Below are 17,152 nucleotides of genomic sequence, written 5' to 3' on the forward strand. Positions count from 1 at the left end.
TCATTGCTACTGCTGCTTTTAATTGATTTTACTGATGATTTTAATTGATTTTACTGATGCTTTTAAATGTTCTTATTGATTTTAAACAATTGAATGTTTTATCATGTAAAGCACATTGAGTTGCCTTGCGTATGAAATGCGCTATACAAATAAATTTGCCTTGCCTTGCTTATAAAATAAAGGTAAAACAAAAATGAAGAGGAAAAAAAAACAATTCAATAATAATTGATTCATTCATTCTGTCAACTCAATTTGGACTGTTTATGTTACATACATTCATTCAAACTCAAGAGGAGACGATGAAATGTCGTCTGTATACAAAGATGCTCAAAGTCCCACATCAAGTTACTCAGATTAGTTTTATTTCAAATCACCAATTTATTATTCATTTTAGTTCTTTGAGACAAAAACATTACAATTGTGCTTCTAAACTGTCAAACTTAGTAATTTACTTTATTTTAAAGCACTTTGTAAAGGGCTTTTGTCGCTACCTTCTAAGATGGCCTTGTTTAATGGTATTTTTCCTGTTATTCCAAACATCACTGGTATTTATTTATTCTGTAAGAATTTTAGATTCTTCCTACAGTCCACAAACATGTATAGTAGGTCTTATATTGACACGAGCAGTGCATTTAAATGCTTAACAAATTGACATAAAATGTCTGTGGTTTCACCCAGTAGTATCCATTGACAGATATACAAATGCACTTCATCTGGTAACTAAATAAATGGTAAAAATTCCACACATGCACAACTTTTAACATCTTGTTCATTGCCAGGTATTTAATTGTAGTTGCTACAGTATTTGACAAAGTTTGAATAGAGTACATCCAAAAGGCAAATTTCTTTTAACAGAGTACCATGAACAAAAAATAAGACTGATATGAATAGTTTTTAGTTTTTTTTTTTTAAATTCTTGCCAGTTTGAACATTCAGTTTCTTGGTCTGGTTCCTATTGGAACTGTGACTGACAAAGGCAAAATGCAAAAATTTGAAATAGTTGCAGGCTTTTAAGACATGCAGCTTACAATGAGAACAATAGTGCCATTGTGAACACCATCCGATAGCCACAAACTATTATTTACATCACAGCCAACAGCAGATTGTCCAGGAATTCTAGCTGATTATAGAACTGGGCATTGATTGTACAGACAGCTGTCTTATGATGCAGAGCTACTAATCTAACAAGAGCATTTTGCACAACATTATTTAGACACTTGATAAATGTTTTCATTTTTACCTTTTTTTAAATCCCCAAAATATTAATTTGTTGTTGTTTTTTTTTTTTTTTTTTTAACTCTTACAAGGCTGTGATGTCGACTGAAGAGCCTGAAACAGGAAGTACGACCTCCTAATGCTGCGTATGTGTCGGCTGCTGTGCAATCAAGTCACATTTTCTACAATCACAAACAAAAATGAAATTACAATACAAAAGAGGACTTTGAAATGAGCATGTTCCAAACTAAATATTTCAGTTTTTGTAAGAATTTTCAGAAATGATCTTTGATCCTCTGTCTACAATCTTTACATCAAAATCAACAAATATGCAAAATATCACAACTGAAGAATATGAAAGAAAAAACTAAATTGTACATTTTCCAAATCTTTAAGTGAGTGATTCCCTCTCAACATTTGCAAAGAAAAATACAGAGTTGTATCATATCTGAAGCCAAAAGAATTACATCGATAAAGTTTTTTATAATAAGGCAATCAGTATGAATTATTTAAGTTATGGACACCCAACACCTTTCTTTGCGTTCATGGAGGTCTCTGATTTCAAATCGCACGCCATTATAACACTGACTGCAGCATTGGAGGAAGTTAGAGTCCAATTTAGTGGGTTAATTTAGTCTAAAGTAAGGTTTTTTGCCATATCAGGCACTTTGCAAGTCTTTGGCTTTCAGCACACGTTCCTAGGGAGACCATTAAGCCCACTACAGGCTGAAAGGGAGGCATCCGTTCATTACTACATATCAAATGTTTACTCTTCAGCCCACGGGGACGGAGAGGTGCACCATGCACTTGGCAGGCTCAAAAACACAAACTTAAACACATCAAACAGGCTTGTGCAATGACTTGATGATCATGTTGATCACCAATGTTGATCACAGTCATAAAAACAAAATACATTGTTCAGCAGATTAACAGTGCACGCAGGACGGAATATTAAATTTCATTAAAGTTAATTGATTTCAAAGTTTCTGGCTTATAGGAGGGATAGGTTTCAGTACTTTATTCAAATATTCAAAGTAAATAATCATTAATGAATGTGAGCAATGGAGTGCAAATGAGGCTCTGAGTAAATATGTCATTCTGGAAAAAATGATAATAATTAGCTGCAGCAATAATAAGTGAAACATGTCTGTTCCTAAATGTGACATCATGGAAAAGAATCGCTGTCAACAAATGTTAAGGCATGTGAGCCCTTATTATAAGGACTGCTCTGTGGAGTTATTAGATACAGCCATGGTGCTTCGTTACTCCAACCAGGTCTACTTCCAGGTTCTCTTCTCACATTGGCGTTCACTGGGATAGCTCAGCATCCCTTTGTGTTGTTTTCTCTTTTTATCCCCAGGTGGAACAGCTCCATCTGCTTCCTGTGCTGTCTGATTCCTCTCCACTATCCCACTACTGTGGTCCATGCTCGCGGCTCATTTGTCAAGTCCGGCTGCTTTTCTCGACCTCCCCCTCACTGAAAGTTGCCAGTGACCAGCGCTCGAACCCGGTGTCTGCTGATGGCGTCCTCCAGAAACCCCGCCACCTTCTCGACGTCCTCCTACGGAGCACAGAATTCAAGGCTGAACACCAGGCTTCAAAGTAACTGCAGCAGTAACACGTGTAAAGACAAAGTGTTTACCTCGTTAATGAAAGCGTAGTGAACAAGTTCATTGGCAAGGTCTTTGGAGGTGTCAGCTAGAAAAACAAACATTATTTTAGAGTCAGAAAAACGTTAAAATAAGCAAACACCTTTAATCTCTTTGGGACACGTTTCAAATTAAAGGCGAAAGGGCCAACTTTGGCTTGTGTGAAGGTAAAGTAAGGTAAAGAATTACAGGAAAAGCAATGATCATTACGCTTTGATGGAAATATACTTAAGTTTCAATAAAAGGGCTGTGGCAGTGGTTGCAAAGATTTTTCTGATCCAACAACAAATATTTGGCACCTGGACGATGACGAGGTAAACCCCCTGCTTTAAGATAGAAGCCCTTTTTTGATAATGGATGAGTGTATAAACAAAATAGGAAAACGTGCTGATGCACTCCAGTGCTGCCAAGTAGGGCTGCAGTTATTGATTATTCTGTTATGTAATGAAATAACTATTGTGGAAATTCATTGAATATCATGAACAAGCTGAAACATGCACGTTGTTGCAAAGATGTAGATCACTTGTGTCAAACTCAAGGGCCGGGGACCAAATCCAGCCCTTTGGAGCATCCAATTAGGCCCGCAGAAGAAAATAAAACTGACATGAATCATTGTGTAAATGAAACTCAACAATATTTGCAGGGGATCACAGTTTTCCCGGTGCTTATATCGCATGACGGCAGTCAACAAAAAACTCAAAATTCTTACAAAGTCTTTTAACTTTCCTCAAATTATTACATAACATTACGCTTAATTAAAAAGAAATTTGTCACAAATCTAGGAAATTTAAAGTCAAGACCCTGTTGGGACTGATATTTGTCACTTATTGCTTGGATATTGTCGGTTTCTCAAATATTTTCCTGTATTTGTATTTTTATACATTACAAGTGAAAACTAGGGCAAAATAATGTTGAAATAATTCACTTTCCCGCATAAAATCTGTGGCTCTTGAGATCAAGCTGCTCCATTTTTGTCCCTTAAACTAAAATGAGTTCAACACCCCTGATGTAGATTATCAGGGTCATTTGAAGGCGTACATCCTGCCTGTAGGTGGCAGTGTTGATCTGGCCTGGTCAGGTAAGAAGTAAGAAGTAGGCCACTCCTTTCATAAAGCTACTGCATCTTCATCCTCTGACCAAACAATCAGGGGATCTTCTTGAACTGAAAACCAACACTGTAGACTGCATTCAAACCTACTTGGGAGGATGTCACAGCTAAGTTGCCTATGAAGTTTGTCATCCATCTTCAGAAACAAAGAGAGCTGAAAGTAAAAGGAAACCACAGTGTCTGGTTACAATTAAACTGAGTTTAATCATGTTTGTTCATCTCAACTAGACCGAAATGACTTGTGTTTAAGTGTGTTGATAAGTGTTGAAAAGCAGGAGTAGATCTTTGTTTTGTTGTTGTTGTTTCGCTCTGTTTTATGATGTGTTATACACATCAGAGCATACTTGTTTGCATAGCTTGCTCCGAGCTGCATTCACTGACTAGTTGTACTGATGCATTTATTTCTATTTTACTTGCCTTTACTCAGTAAAGAAGTAATGGTTGTTGCTGGTTTTCTTCTAATGACTAAAACAATCCAAGTGAATTTCCCATTTGGGATTATGAAAATGGTTTCCTGTGAATCCACTCACATGAGTTTTGGTCCGTTCTTCATTTGACTCCAAATTGCAATGCATCTGAACAACCTGCAAATAAAAATAACCACAAATGTCAAGGAGCAGAACAATATAAGCAACATAGAGCAACATGTTAACTTATGAAAGATGCGAGAAATTAAAGCTCTAAAGACACTTTATGATGCCAAAAAAACGCAAATTATAGCAAAAAAAATCTGCAGAGGGTGTTTATAAAGATTATTATTAAGTGAGTGAGCCAGGAAAAACTGCTGAGATGTGCTTTGGATGTGTAAACAAATTATATGGTGATGTATACTTGAACATTGACAAACTGCCAATGTCCATGTTTTTAGTCATTGTGTTTATTTATTTCCTTAAAGACATTGAAACAATTTTCATTCTCCTCCACATTGAAAGAAGAAGAAAAGATGAATGAAAAGGAGTGGAAATAAATAAAACTTATAACATCTGCTCCCTCCATAAAAAATGAACTACCGTACATTTGCTATATCTCATTCGAAAAAACAATACAGTTACACTTATATCTCATATTTCTTCAGCATAATACATTTCACTTTTTTTTTTAACATATTAGGTGATCTTTATAATTTGATGTTGTCATTTAGATTGTTCCATAGTCTGACTCCCTGTCACTGTTTTTCAAATATCTCCATTCCTGCAAGTTAAAATTACTTTTTTTTTTTGCAGATTTGTGGGTAAGATTTTTAAATGAGCTTTGTTAGATGGTTTTTAAAATGATGGATTCTACCAAATTATGACATTTGAATATTTTTTCTGTATAAATATTGGGTTTGTATGTTCCCTGTATTCACTTCCACTTCAGTAGTGGTGCAACGGATCAAAAAAATTACGGTTCAGATCGTATCACGGTTCTGAGTCACAGATCGGGTCATTTTTCAGATCAACAGAAAAAAAAAAGAAAAAGACAAGACAAATAACTTTACTCTCCATTAATTTTGTAGAACACTTAGTGCAACATTTTTCTGCTCATTCATTACAAACATTTAACTTGAGGTGTCAATCCAATGCTTATATTTTGAATCATATAAAAACAAATTAAAGTGCAATATTATCATCTTGTTATTTGCACATTCTAGTCTAACTACTGTTTATATTTATACTTATGTTTATACTTATTATCATCTTTTCTAGCTGATTGTTTATTGTTGAAAAATTTTTGTTTTCATTATTGGAGAGAGCACAGTTGACCGAGTCAAATTCCTCGTGTGTACAACATACACTTGGCGAATAAAGATGATTCTGATTCTGATTCTGATTCTGATATACGACATGACACCTTCATCCTTTAAACAGATAAGTGTATGGGAAAAAATTAAGGCATGACACCTTCTTTTTTAAACATAGAGAGTGAAAGAAAAACTAGCCTATATATGCCCACATCATCGAAAAAAGATGAAAGAAGGAAAAGGAAACAAATCTGAGTTTATCATTTCAAATTCTTACAATAGTCAAGGATAATAATCCGGACTAGAGCCGATAATTATTTAAGAAGAAAGAGCCTTAAAAGACATGAATGCACGGTGGCATAAACATGACGACATTTACACGGACTGATTACGCACACACGCACGCACACACACACAAACGGAGTTATACAGACACACACGGCCGTCGCAAATGGAAGAGGTTTCATCGAGGCATTACTAATGATGCGTTGATCAATATAAAAGGTTTTTTTTTTTCGTCAACCAATCCGCAGACCCCGTGCGCGCCAAACCGTGGAGAGAGATCCTTACGGATCAATGATGATCTGTTGCACCACTAATTCTCAGTGCTCGTTTCTGTAAAATAAAGAAATGGATTTGTGTATGATTTACAGGCAGTGCCTCACATTTCAATACGATAAGTCAGATACGGAACAATCAGTGAGTTTTACATTGTATATAAAGACTTTTGATTTAGTCACTGCTTTACCTTGTGCAATTATTCCTTTTTCTTTTTTAGATTTTGATTCAGTTTTTCAAATTTATGTCTGTCCTACAGTTTTTATATTTTCGCACTATTATCTATGTTGGTATTTATTTTTGTTTCTTACTTCTCTGTATTTATCGTGTTGCTGCAACAATTGAATTTCCCCTCTGGGCATCAATAAAAGTATATTCTATTCTTTTCTAATAAGAGCAGACAAACCTTCCTGGTTTCTGTCTCCTGAGGGTCAGGCGTCGGCGTCTTCACTGTCTCAACTTGTTCTTGGGACAAAGAGAGGGCTCGAGGAACGGGGTGAGGCCGAGTCGAGGCAAAGTTCATTAAGGGGTAGATCCCATTCCTGAGAACACAAAAACATTTCATGCTGAAATGACAGTGCAGCTATTGACACTATTGACCCTTTGATCGTTTGTAAACGTGACATATCTTTTCAACAGCTACCATAGAGCGCATCAGAGTGTCAGAACGTCAGTTGTCTGAGGTAAGATGGCCGCCGTTGAGCTCCGCTGGCAAATCCCGCTTGCGTCAACTAGTGTTTATATATATATATCTATGTTTTAGCTAACGGTGTTTCCTGTTTTTACTTAAGGGATTTATATGAACAATATTGACACAAGGTGTTACACTTACTTAACATCCTCCAGAAACTTGTCCAGTTCCAGTGGTGATACATGGGAATACCTAAAGAACAAAGGGACACAGTTAGCATTGTAGCTAATATAATGCTATCTATGCATGGGTCGTTTTCACTATAGGATGGGGAATGATTTTTACTTGAGCTGAACTCCTTGTCTGTCGTCATGTTTGATCTCTGCCATCACAGCGTTGGGGTCAAAGGACTTGGTTTTCTCTTCCACGCAGTTCTCAGGAAGCAGATCTGGAGAAGAAAAGCCAGTTTAAACTCATTAAACTGACTGGAAATTTGTTTTTATTCTTTCTCTTTTAACTTTTTTTCTAGTGTGAAACTAATGGGTTGAGACTCACACTGGTTGTTGATGAGGCAATGGGCAGCGAGCAGTTTGAGGGAGTGGACCTCAAACAAGACTCTGTGGAACAGGAGGTCGTGAGCTGTAGGACGGAGCTTGGCTCCGTGACACAAACAGGACTGAGTGAATTCCTGTAAAAAGTATGGGACAACTCAGTAATCATTTCACCAAAACAATGCTCCAGCATGTCCTATTTTAGTCAGCATCACCATGTTCTGAAGTTGGTTTTTGTCTTTTTTTTTTTACAGCCAAAAACTCAGGACACAGTCTGTGGTCTGGAAATGAGCAACAGGCAAGGTGGTATGTGTGGGCAAGTGTTAGTAAAGACGTGTGAAATAGTTTTCTTCATGTGCACTGATGCATGTGTAAGGTGTATGTAGTAGTATTTGAGACTTACTCTCATTAGAGGGTCTTCCAGAGATTGACCTGCATTGGCGATGGTTTCTTTGGACACGGCTGTATCTCCATTAGCCTGGATCTCCAGCACTGCCATCTAGGCACACAAAATAATCAGTAAATACAGTAATCATGTGAAGATTTAGGGTTCAAGTTTAACAAAGTTAAATGTGTGCATGGTGAAAAGCACAATGAAATAAAGCAAATGACACCAGTGTAGGTATACACCCCTTTGTCTCACCTCTAAAGCACAAATGCCAAAGGAGAAAATATCTATTGCATAGTCATCTTCACCAGCTGAAAAGAGAAGAGAAAAAATACGCTTTAAAATGGTGGCATGAACACACAATTACAAATGAATATGGAGCATCAGGGTTAATCTCTGCTATGTCACAATATGCAAAAGGTATAAGACTCGCAATTCCCAGAATCCCTCTTACTATGGAAAAGAAATGGGAGATGTGTGTATTTTATTTTAGTTTCTATTACAGTAAGTATTTGTAATAATTATATGACAACAAAGACAATATTACCTAATTATCCCCAACCAGGGTTGGGGTCAATTATAATGTAATTGGGTGATTGACAATTAATTAAAATTATGGCAAAATTGTAATTTAAAAAATCTGTTGCTGTCATAATCGTAATTAAATTGTAATTGAGTTCAGATAATTGACTGTGTAATTGTAATTGCCATGAATATTCTATTGACAAAAAATGTCAATTATAATTGCACGTTGCAGTTCTACACATACAGTACTGTATGTAACTAACAATGATTAAAATGTCTCATATCAAGCTTTCCCACATTTTACCATTTTATAAAAATTGAAATCTAGGGATATACTAACACAAAGAAGGCTCAGACACCCACACCGTAAATGTTAAAAACTATATTTTCACTGATTAGGAAGCCTAACAAGGTAACCAACAGATAGGTAAGAAATTAAATGATAGATATTTGTTTTTAGTGTATTTTACAGCTGATTTAGGACCCGTTATCATAATAAATGCTAACAGAAAGCTAACACAATAGGAAAGTCAAATGTATGGGCTTATTTATTAAAGGCTCAGTAATTGATTAATTGTAATTGGGCTTTCCTAATTGAGAATGTAATTATAACTGACTTTCAGAAGATAAAAAATAATTGCAATTTAATTGTGATTGAAAAAAATGCTGGTCACTGTAATCGTAATTGAGTTGTAATTGAACATGGATAATTGAAGACGTACAGTAATTGTAACTGAAATATGTAATTGACCCCAACCATTACCATTATTAGCAACAAATTGGATGCAACATTTCTCTATTTCAAAGATGAAATGTTTCTTTCCTCCTATGAACCATGCTCATCTTACTTACTTCCATATTCTGGGGCGAAGAAATGAAGATTCCTCTGCTCATCGCGGTGTTGCCGCCCTTTACCGTGCACGTTAGCATCTGGAAACACTTGTTAGACAAAGCAATGAATACAAATATGTTAGAAGAAGAACGTAGAGGGAGGGATTCCACAAGAAGAAGAAAAACAATGAATGTCTTACCATTGACAAATAGCCGATGCCACACTGTGGGAAAAAAAAGGTGCAGGTTAGTTATTGTTCTACTGTGTAAAGCTGCGTCACATCGTACGGAAACATACAGCAGTCTTTACATTCCCAATGTAGACACTTAATAGACTCAGACTACAATTTAATAAAAGTATGTCCACAGAAGCTTATGGAGATTTTTATTTACATTATAATTGTTTAAACTTCAGGCAAATGTATTTATGGTTATTCAGAAATAAAAAAAAATCCCACACCCTTGCTATAAAGGTGGCTGGATTTGCTTATTTTGGGAAAGGATAGAGTTTATGTCTTAAAAAAAGCCATATTTTTTTTTAAAAATCTAAAAATATATGTACTTTATTTATCAGTTTGTTGTTTGTGTTTATTTGGAGTTTTATTACTGTAATTTTTTTATCAATAGGGATTTATCTAACTGATGCTTAGGTATTAAAGGGTACCTTCAAACATAAAATGTGCTTAATTTTCATTTAAGGTCAGTTAAGAACAAGTTCTCATTTACTTACTTAATGATGATAATATAATGATGATAAGATATTACCATTAAAAATAAAATATGTACACATTTGTTTTAAAAACAAATTTAAATTACTCTTTTGAATGATTTTACCTTAAAATACATTCCATGCGGGGAAGCCTTTTTCGGCCGGATGTGATGTGAATCGTTCATTCTGCTGCAGTGTTTTGTTTACTACCTAATTTCTTTGATTTTCCTCTTTATTTATGTTTTTGTAGTGCTTTTTTCCGCATTTTCTTTAGTAGCGTTTATTTATTACTACGGATTCTAAGGTAAACTTAAATGAAGCCTCATAAAGCATAATTAAAATTATTGAATATTAATGACACAATAACAGTCACCATGAGAACATGCAGTAACATGTGAAATCCTGCTGGAGGCAGACCTGAGCCAATCTTGATGAGACCATTGTGTTGGATGAAGATGGTGTCACATGTCAGGTTGCCATGAATAATTGGAGGGTCACATGAATGAAGATAACTGTAAATAGACAGGGAGATTGTTTTATTATCAGTCTGAAGGTGAAAAGTGTTATCATTTCTCCACTGGAGACCGTCCCATACCTGAGCGCGGACAGAATTTGGGTGCACCATCTCTTCCAGGCCTAAAAGGACACACATACCACAATAACATGAGCACAAACACCTTTAGTAAAACAGTAATGCATTTAACCAATCATCTTCACTTAGCAAAAGCGCTGGTTTTTTCTTTAATAATAACATTTATTAATACGTGCAGTGGTAACCAGTCAGGTTGACTATTATGAATGAATTGCAGAGTTTACACACTGCAACATATTGGGGTCAGACTACACATCTGAGCAGGTTGAACCACCAGCGTGTCCTGTTACATAATCTCTAATCCTACAGGAAATATGGAAATAAATAGTTAATGCTCTGCAGTACTTTTTACCAGCACACGTGCAGGGCAGGGTAACAACAATCCGTGTATCATTCGTGTGTTGATGTCTTCTTTCACTGCAACTACCAAGTCAAATTCCTCGTATTGTTCTAAACTGTACCTGGTCAATAAAGCTGATCCTGATTCCTGATTCATTATGCAACAATAACATTAAAAAAGAAAAAAAAAACCCTCATTATTTGATATTTGTTTCCAAAACCAAAATGAAAAAATGGAAAACGCCTTGTTTTTCAAATTCAAGCTCTTTTGCTTCGGTACAGAAAACGAAAAACGGAAAACGAACACCTTTATTCGTTTTCTCCATTACCGATTGGCCAAAGCACGTGACCCGGAAGTGTACTCTCATCCAACGCTAACGGCTATGCTAACGGCAGTTCACAGCCACGGACCCATTGTTTACACACATAAACTGTTAGCACTCCGTGCTAATGCTACACCAGCCTGTGCAGCGAGACCCAGTGTAGTGTATGGAGGAAACGATGGGGATATTTACGGATTCGTGGCTCACAGCGCTAACAACGGACTCGGTTGTGGAATTGGACGGCTTTTAACTTTTACGCAGTGACGGAAAGCGGTAAGCAGAAAGGAGAGAGTCTGGCTGTGTTTGTGCGGAAAGGAGGAGCTGCTGCTGCTGCTCCGCTCCTGCAGCAACGCCTACACACTTTTCCGACTCAAAACTTGTTACTACTATACTCACTAAACCGAAGACCGAATGTGGCTTTTTTTTGCAATAATCGGCCAAATATATCCGGTCATTGAATATTCGGTGCATCCCTAGATGTGACCACAGTAAAGACACTCACCTTCACATTCATGGTCTTGTGATTCTTTTTGGTTTTCTTCAGGAACTGCTTGAGGCTACCAGAGGACATGTATTCAGTGATAAAGACAACCTGTGGATAATATTAGGTAATATATAAAATAATCCACTCATGGGTTAAAAATGGTACAAAAGTTAGATCGAAAGAGTCCAAAACTCACTCTAGCCTGGCCCTCCTTCATGTCCAACCAGTATTTGTGGAACTTGACAATGTTGGGGTGTTCGACCTGCATCAGGTTCTCAAACATCTCTTTGATCTTCTCCTAAACATCAAAGGAGGTTGATATTTGCACATCACAGACTACAGATGGCCCTCCAGTGCTGAGTCATTTAACAATGAGATCAAAACTTTAGGGAATTATCCGTTGCAATACCAACACTTCAGATAATCATTGGTCCAAGTGGCTTTTAGGAGAATTGCACAAACATAAATAGAAGGAGACAGAAAAGGCAAATGTAACGCACACATTTTATTATTAGTGTTTACAGCAGGAGTGCAAAACGCATTTTTACAGCAGGATTCATCAGTATTATTGCCACCAACAATGGTTCTGTTAGTGTAGAACTGCTCAAGCATGATCACTCACACACACACAAAGAACAATAATTCTAAACTTAGCACAAAAAGAAATAATTTCGTGTTTCGCAGATTCTTTCTTTGATCCTACAAATCTCATACCAGGATTCTTGCCAGCGCTGTTGAGCATAGGAGCCCCCTACGGTGTCATTTTACTCCCCTATGGAGTGATGTCACCCCCTACGCTCTGTTCTGACCAGCGTAGGGGGGGGGGTTTACTAGAGTTTTTTTCTTTTTTAATCAGTACCGCCATAATAAATGTTGCACACTTGGATTTCCAGGTGTGCCCGTGTTGTTTAAAGTCTCTTTTTAATGTGCATAACTGAGAAAAACATACATCAGCCATACCGTCTATTTAATACAGGCCATTTGCTCGGATTCTCCCGTCTTTACTCGGAGTGTGACAATATCTCGATACGGCAATATATCGTGATAATTTTTCGCACGATCGATTATCGATATGCTCGCGGTAAGTATCAATTTTTTTTCATTTTGAATTTTTTTTGGATTTAATATTTATTTGATTATTTTTAAAACCTTTTCTGCTTTTTCACTAAAATGTGCCGGTAGGTCTTCACATAAATTTTGTCACTGTTTGTTGAAGGAACCAATATATTGTTTACTGGAATATTGCACTATAATGGTGTCACTGGTAAGAAAGACCCTATTCTTTGTTTACAGAAAGCACTATTGGTAATACGACTAGTGTCACTGTTCATAGGACACTTTTTCAATTTATTGTTCTTCAGAGATTGTATTGTATTTTTTCACTTAATCTTTTTATTTCTTGTTATGTCATAGATTATCGTAGATTGATTTCTGACCAATATATTGATAATCGCATTATCGTGAGATAATCGTTATTGTGAGCTTTGTATCGCGTATCGTGAGGTATCCAGAGGTTCCCACCCCTAGTCTTTACATTTAGGGTTATACATTTTTAAGTTTTCTGGGAGGAGGGGGGGGTGCGCCCAGACCCTACAACACTCACACCGGCATCGCGTGATCCCCCTATGCTGTGAAAATGGTGCCACATAACACAATTGATTAGGGCTTAATTTAAATAATTAAAAGAATGGGGTCTTTTTAAAAAAAAAAAAAAAAAAAAGCAAATGAACAAAATCGAGCAAATTACCTCCTGTGCTTTAAAGACCTTTTTGTCGGAGAAGAGGACTTCGTTCCACACGACCTCGACTCCCTCCTCTGTGTCCATGGCCAGAGAGGCACTTTCCACACCAGGGACATTACCTTGGCTGACCTGCAGGGGGCAGACAAGTCAAATAGTCTTAAAAAAAAACATACAAGCTCAACTGCCTGTCATCATTTCAAAACATTTCAAAGACAAAATCTATTTCTGTGCCATTGTGACAGATATATTTAAAAATATGAAGAGGTGGGTGCAGTTTAATAAGCTTTCAAAATAACGTTTCCACATAAATCAGTGATTTTTTCATCTGCTCTGTTTTAGAATTTCCCACAAAAACCTTTGATCCCTTGTCAGCAAATATATGGTTCATTGCTTTCTCATTTACTCATGCTGTAGAAATGTGATAAAATGTGATTAGATTAGTTCAGTTAGCAGATCAAAATATCAAAAGTTATCAATTACATTTTCTTTTATGATGCTCTTATTTATGAATCCAAATACTTTCTCCAACTACAATATTTTGCTTAGAAAACTATTTAAAAACAACTACAGAGCATAATTATGGAATGGACAAGTGATAACACACATTTTAAAGAATCTCATTTTGTAAATAAGTTGAAAGAAAGAGTATTTAGTGCAGTGGTTCCTAACCTTTTTTGGATCGTGACCCCAAACGACATTTTTTGATCATGTTTGAGCTCAGATATTTTTTTTCTTACTGCATTTTAGTTTAACTGGATTGGTATTTCACAAAGTGAAAGTACTGACGTACAGTTGTTTAAGATTGTGTGTTGTTTTAATATAAAAAAAGAATAATAATTTAAAAAAATAAAAAAATCTATTAAATTTTTCAGAAATTCAGGCGACCCATATGGGGTCCCAACCCCAAGGTTGAAAAGCACTGATTTAGGGGCTCCTGAATAGATTTAATTTTATACTTTTTATCATTTCCAGTCATATCACGCCTGGGATGGGACCAAGACTCCCCCCTGTTGTGCTATACCATCATTTTAGAAACACTGGTATAGCTTATACTGTATCTAGCTCATTGAAAAAGGATAGAAATTGAAATTGGTGGTTTCTATATCAATTCAAATCAAATAAAACTTTATTTATAAAGCACTTTTCAAACAGATGTGTAAGTCAAAGTGGTTTACATAGATCCAATTATGTATTAAGTACACAAAGTTATTGTTTAACCTACTTTAAATGCAATTATTCAACAGAAATGTACACTTATCAAAAACAAAATGACCAATAATGTTTTGAAAGCTCTTGATAACAATAAAGCAGTCCAGAAAAAAACATTCACTGACAGCTTAATGTTGATCTATTCACTAAAATAATAAGACAGGAAGCTGCACTGACACTAGGTACAGTTTAAATCATCTGGTCCTTTGTTTTACAGTGTAGTACCATACTGTACACATGCTAAAAGGTTTCCTTTTGTGAATGCATTATTAGTGCAGACAGATGGGAAAGCCTTCTCTGAGCTGAGGTTACAGTAAATGCTTCTAGCCAGTTACATCATGATGGTGCAGCGCAAAGAGGAGTGTGAAGATGAGAGCAAGCTTGTGTCAAAACGGAAGAGATGGATTAGCGGGGGGAGATTGTAGAGGGGATCAGCTGCGATGAGACACTGTCTCCAGGGTTGAAGAGGTGGAATCAAAGCTCTAAAAACTGGAAAGAGAATGAAAAAGAGATGTAGAATGGAGACACAGAAATGTTAAAAGATGCTTCATCATTGGATGTTGCTGCCTCGGGCGAGTAGACGTGATGTTAGGGTTATGTTTAAGCCATGACAAATGCAGAAAAAGCAGTAGAGAAGATGTACTAGGATAAATTATAACATAATGCAAGAGTCACATTTCCTATTCATTCCATCCGATTAAACTGAGTAATATTACTCGTGCTCAACATTTTCCCCCATTTTAAATTGAAGTTTTCATTAAAAAATGTTTCTTTCTTCCCGAAATATCAATATTCTCCTTGTTTGGTTTGATTATTATCACAATTTCTATTTGTTTTGTTGTTGTTTGGAGTAGGAATTGTGTATCATCTTGATTATGAGGTTGCCGTTTTTCAGAATGACGCTAGATCACATATTCAAACCTGTTTTCCTCTACAACAGAACAGACGACGTTCCCCCACATAATTTACAGTTGGTGGTTCCCCAAGAAGAAAATTACACACAGTTAGAAACAACAATGCCTGGCTGGGTAAACTAATTATAGATTGGTGAATACCGCTCACATTTCAGAGTTTTTCTTCCCATGTTTTAATCCAGTGGCAGTATCAGATCACAGTTCTTTGTACCCTATTATTTATTTCAAGTGTTTGGACACAAATGCAAATATAAAAGACAAGAGAAAAGACAAGCAGCACTTGAAACTGAGTTCAATGTCCTTATTATTACCCAGTAGGGGTGTGTATACAATTCGTATCCCGATACATAGGTCACGATACGATACAACATGATGTATTCCGATATTAAAGTATAAGGCGATTATTGCGAATTTTTTTTCACATATATAACTTAAGAAACAACTAATCTGTAAATGTGTACACCTATATGAGAACATTATGTATGAAATATATTTTACTGGCTTTTTTTTACACTCAAAACATTGGCTTTAACATGCCATGTGCCAACAACTTAAAATAAAAAAAATAACATACAATCTGCCTGTGGCATTTAAACCAACTTTGACTTTAGTGCAACATAACTGAGGTATATGTCTAGAACAACAAATAAATGCAGAAAGTTAGTACTTTCTATTTAGATTTTATTGAAAAAACACAAGCTGGTCAACACGCCCAGGTTTCAGTGCACTTCTTTGTGCAGTTATAATGTTTCCTGTAGTGGAAAAGACTTTCCTGGTTAAATAAAATAAAATAAATAAATAAATAAATAAATTTAAAAAAATTGATGCATTTAGAATCGATCCGAGAATCGTGCAACATAATATCATGTATATATGTATATATATACATGTAATATAATTTTTTTCAACACCCCTACTACACAGTAGAAAATAAGTTCACTATATGTTATAACACCAATAAAAATGGCTGTGTCACTCTGGGTCATTATGTTAAAGCTTACTTTTGCTTTTCTATTATGTTGCTGCAACATGTGAATTTCACCTATGGGGATTTATTCTACTCTATCCTACCTCTATCACTTCTTCAAGAATTTTAAAAATTAATAGATCAACATTTTCCATGTCCCCCAAGTCATTTATTGTTATAATCAAAAAATGTAAAATATCAAATTAGAACAATAGCAACTTTGGATTTATTATTGATAATGCTGTACACAAACTATCCAATTATGACATTAAACAACTTTGTGCTAATGCAATATGCACACATCGAGTAAATGTGTTGCATCATCCAGCTAGCTGCTAACTAGTCTTTAGTAGCTACACAACCCTGTCCCTGACCTGTTGTCTCCTGGTATTACTATACAGGAACTGCAGCTATTGTGCTGTCGCCTTGAATCTGATCTATTTGGTTCCACCCAAAGACTTCTGTTTTGTACAGCTTCATAGAATCTTGTCACTTTTGTGAAATTACCTTTTGACACCATTTTGTAACAGATTGCTTCTCGAATAAAGAATGAAATCTGCTTTTATCCAAAATGACTCTCAGACACAATGTCATTATTGACTTGTCTCTGCATGAGATCGTCAACGGCAACAAGGCAAAAATAAACACTAGGAGTCCTTTAAGTTCAGCTCTCTATCAATCAATATAATCCAAGT

The 17,152-nt window shown here is 35.9% G+C and overlaps 1 protein-coding gene across 3 annotated transcripts in view; it reads right to left on the minus strand.

Annotated features, from left to right (window-relative positions):
• Window positions 1–1,216: 1,216 nt before the first annotated feature.
• nrbp2b (nuclear receptor binding protein 2b) overlaps window positions 1,217–17,152 on the minus strand; it is a 44,015-nt gene continuing 28,079 nt past the window's right edge. Inside the window, exons 2-18 of one of the 3 annotated variants that reach the window (XM_028434567.1) lie at window positions 13,374–13,496; window positions 11,823–11,924; window positions 11,645–11,734; window positions 10,484–10,524; window positions 10,306–10,400; window positions 9,380–9,403; window positions 9,201–9,287; window positions 8,079–8,134; window positions 7,839–7,934; window positions 7,440–7,572; window positions 7,230–7,332; window positions 7,086–7,136; window positions 6,660–6,795; window positions 4,503–4,556; window positions 4,063–4,126; window positions 2,858–2,913; window positions 1,217–2,776 (exon numbers count right to left, since the gene is read on the minus strand). In XM_028434567.1, the coding sequence (XP_028290368.1) occupies window positions 2,690–2,776; window positions 2,858–2,913; window positions 4,063–4,126; window positions 4,503–4,556; window positions 6,660–6,795; window positions 7,086–7,136; window positions 7,230–7,332; window positions 7,440–7,572; window positions 7,839–7,934; window positions 8,079–8,134; window positions 9,201–9,287; window positions 9,380–9,403; window positions 10,306–10,400; window positions 10,484–10,524; window positions 11,645–11,734; window positions 11,823–11,924; window positions 13,374–13,496 (1,398 nt within the window). In that variant the 3' untranslated portion in view covers window positions 1,217–2,689. Of the gene's footprint in view, window positions 2,777–2,857; window positions 2,914–4,062; window positions 4,127–4,502; window positions 4,557–6,659; window positions 6,796–7,085; window positions 7,137–7,229; window positions 7,333–7,439; window positions 7,573–7,838; window positions 7,935–8,078; window positions 8,135–9,200; window positions 9,288–9,379; window positions 9,404–10,305; window positions 10,401–10,483; window positions 10,525–11,644; window positions 11,735–11,822; window positions 12,067–13,373; window positions 13,497–17,152 lie in introns of those variants that run through there. The other 2 variants (XM_028434568.1, XM_028434569.1) reach the window with 2 other exon arrangements.

The sequence above is a fragment of the Gouania willdenowi genome, chromosome 20 (genome assembly GCF_900634775.1).
Source record: "Gouania willdenowi chromosome 20, fGouWil2.1, whole genome shotgun sequence".
Lineage (NCBI taxonomy): Eukaryota > Metazoa > Chordata > Actinopteri > Blenniiformes > Gobiesocidae > Gouania > Gouania willdenowi.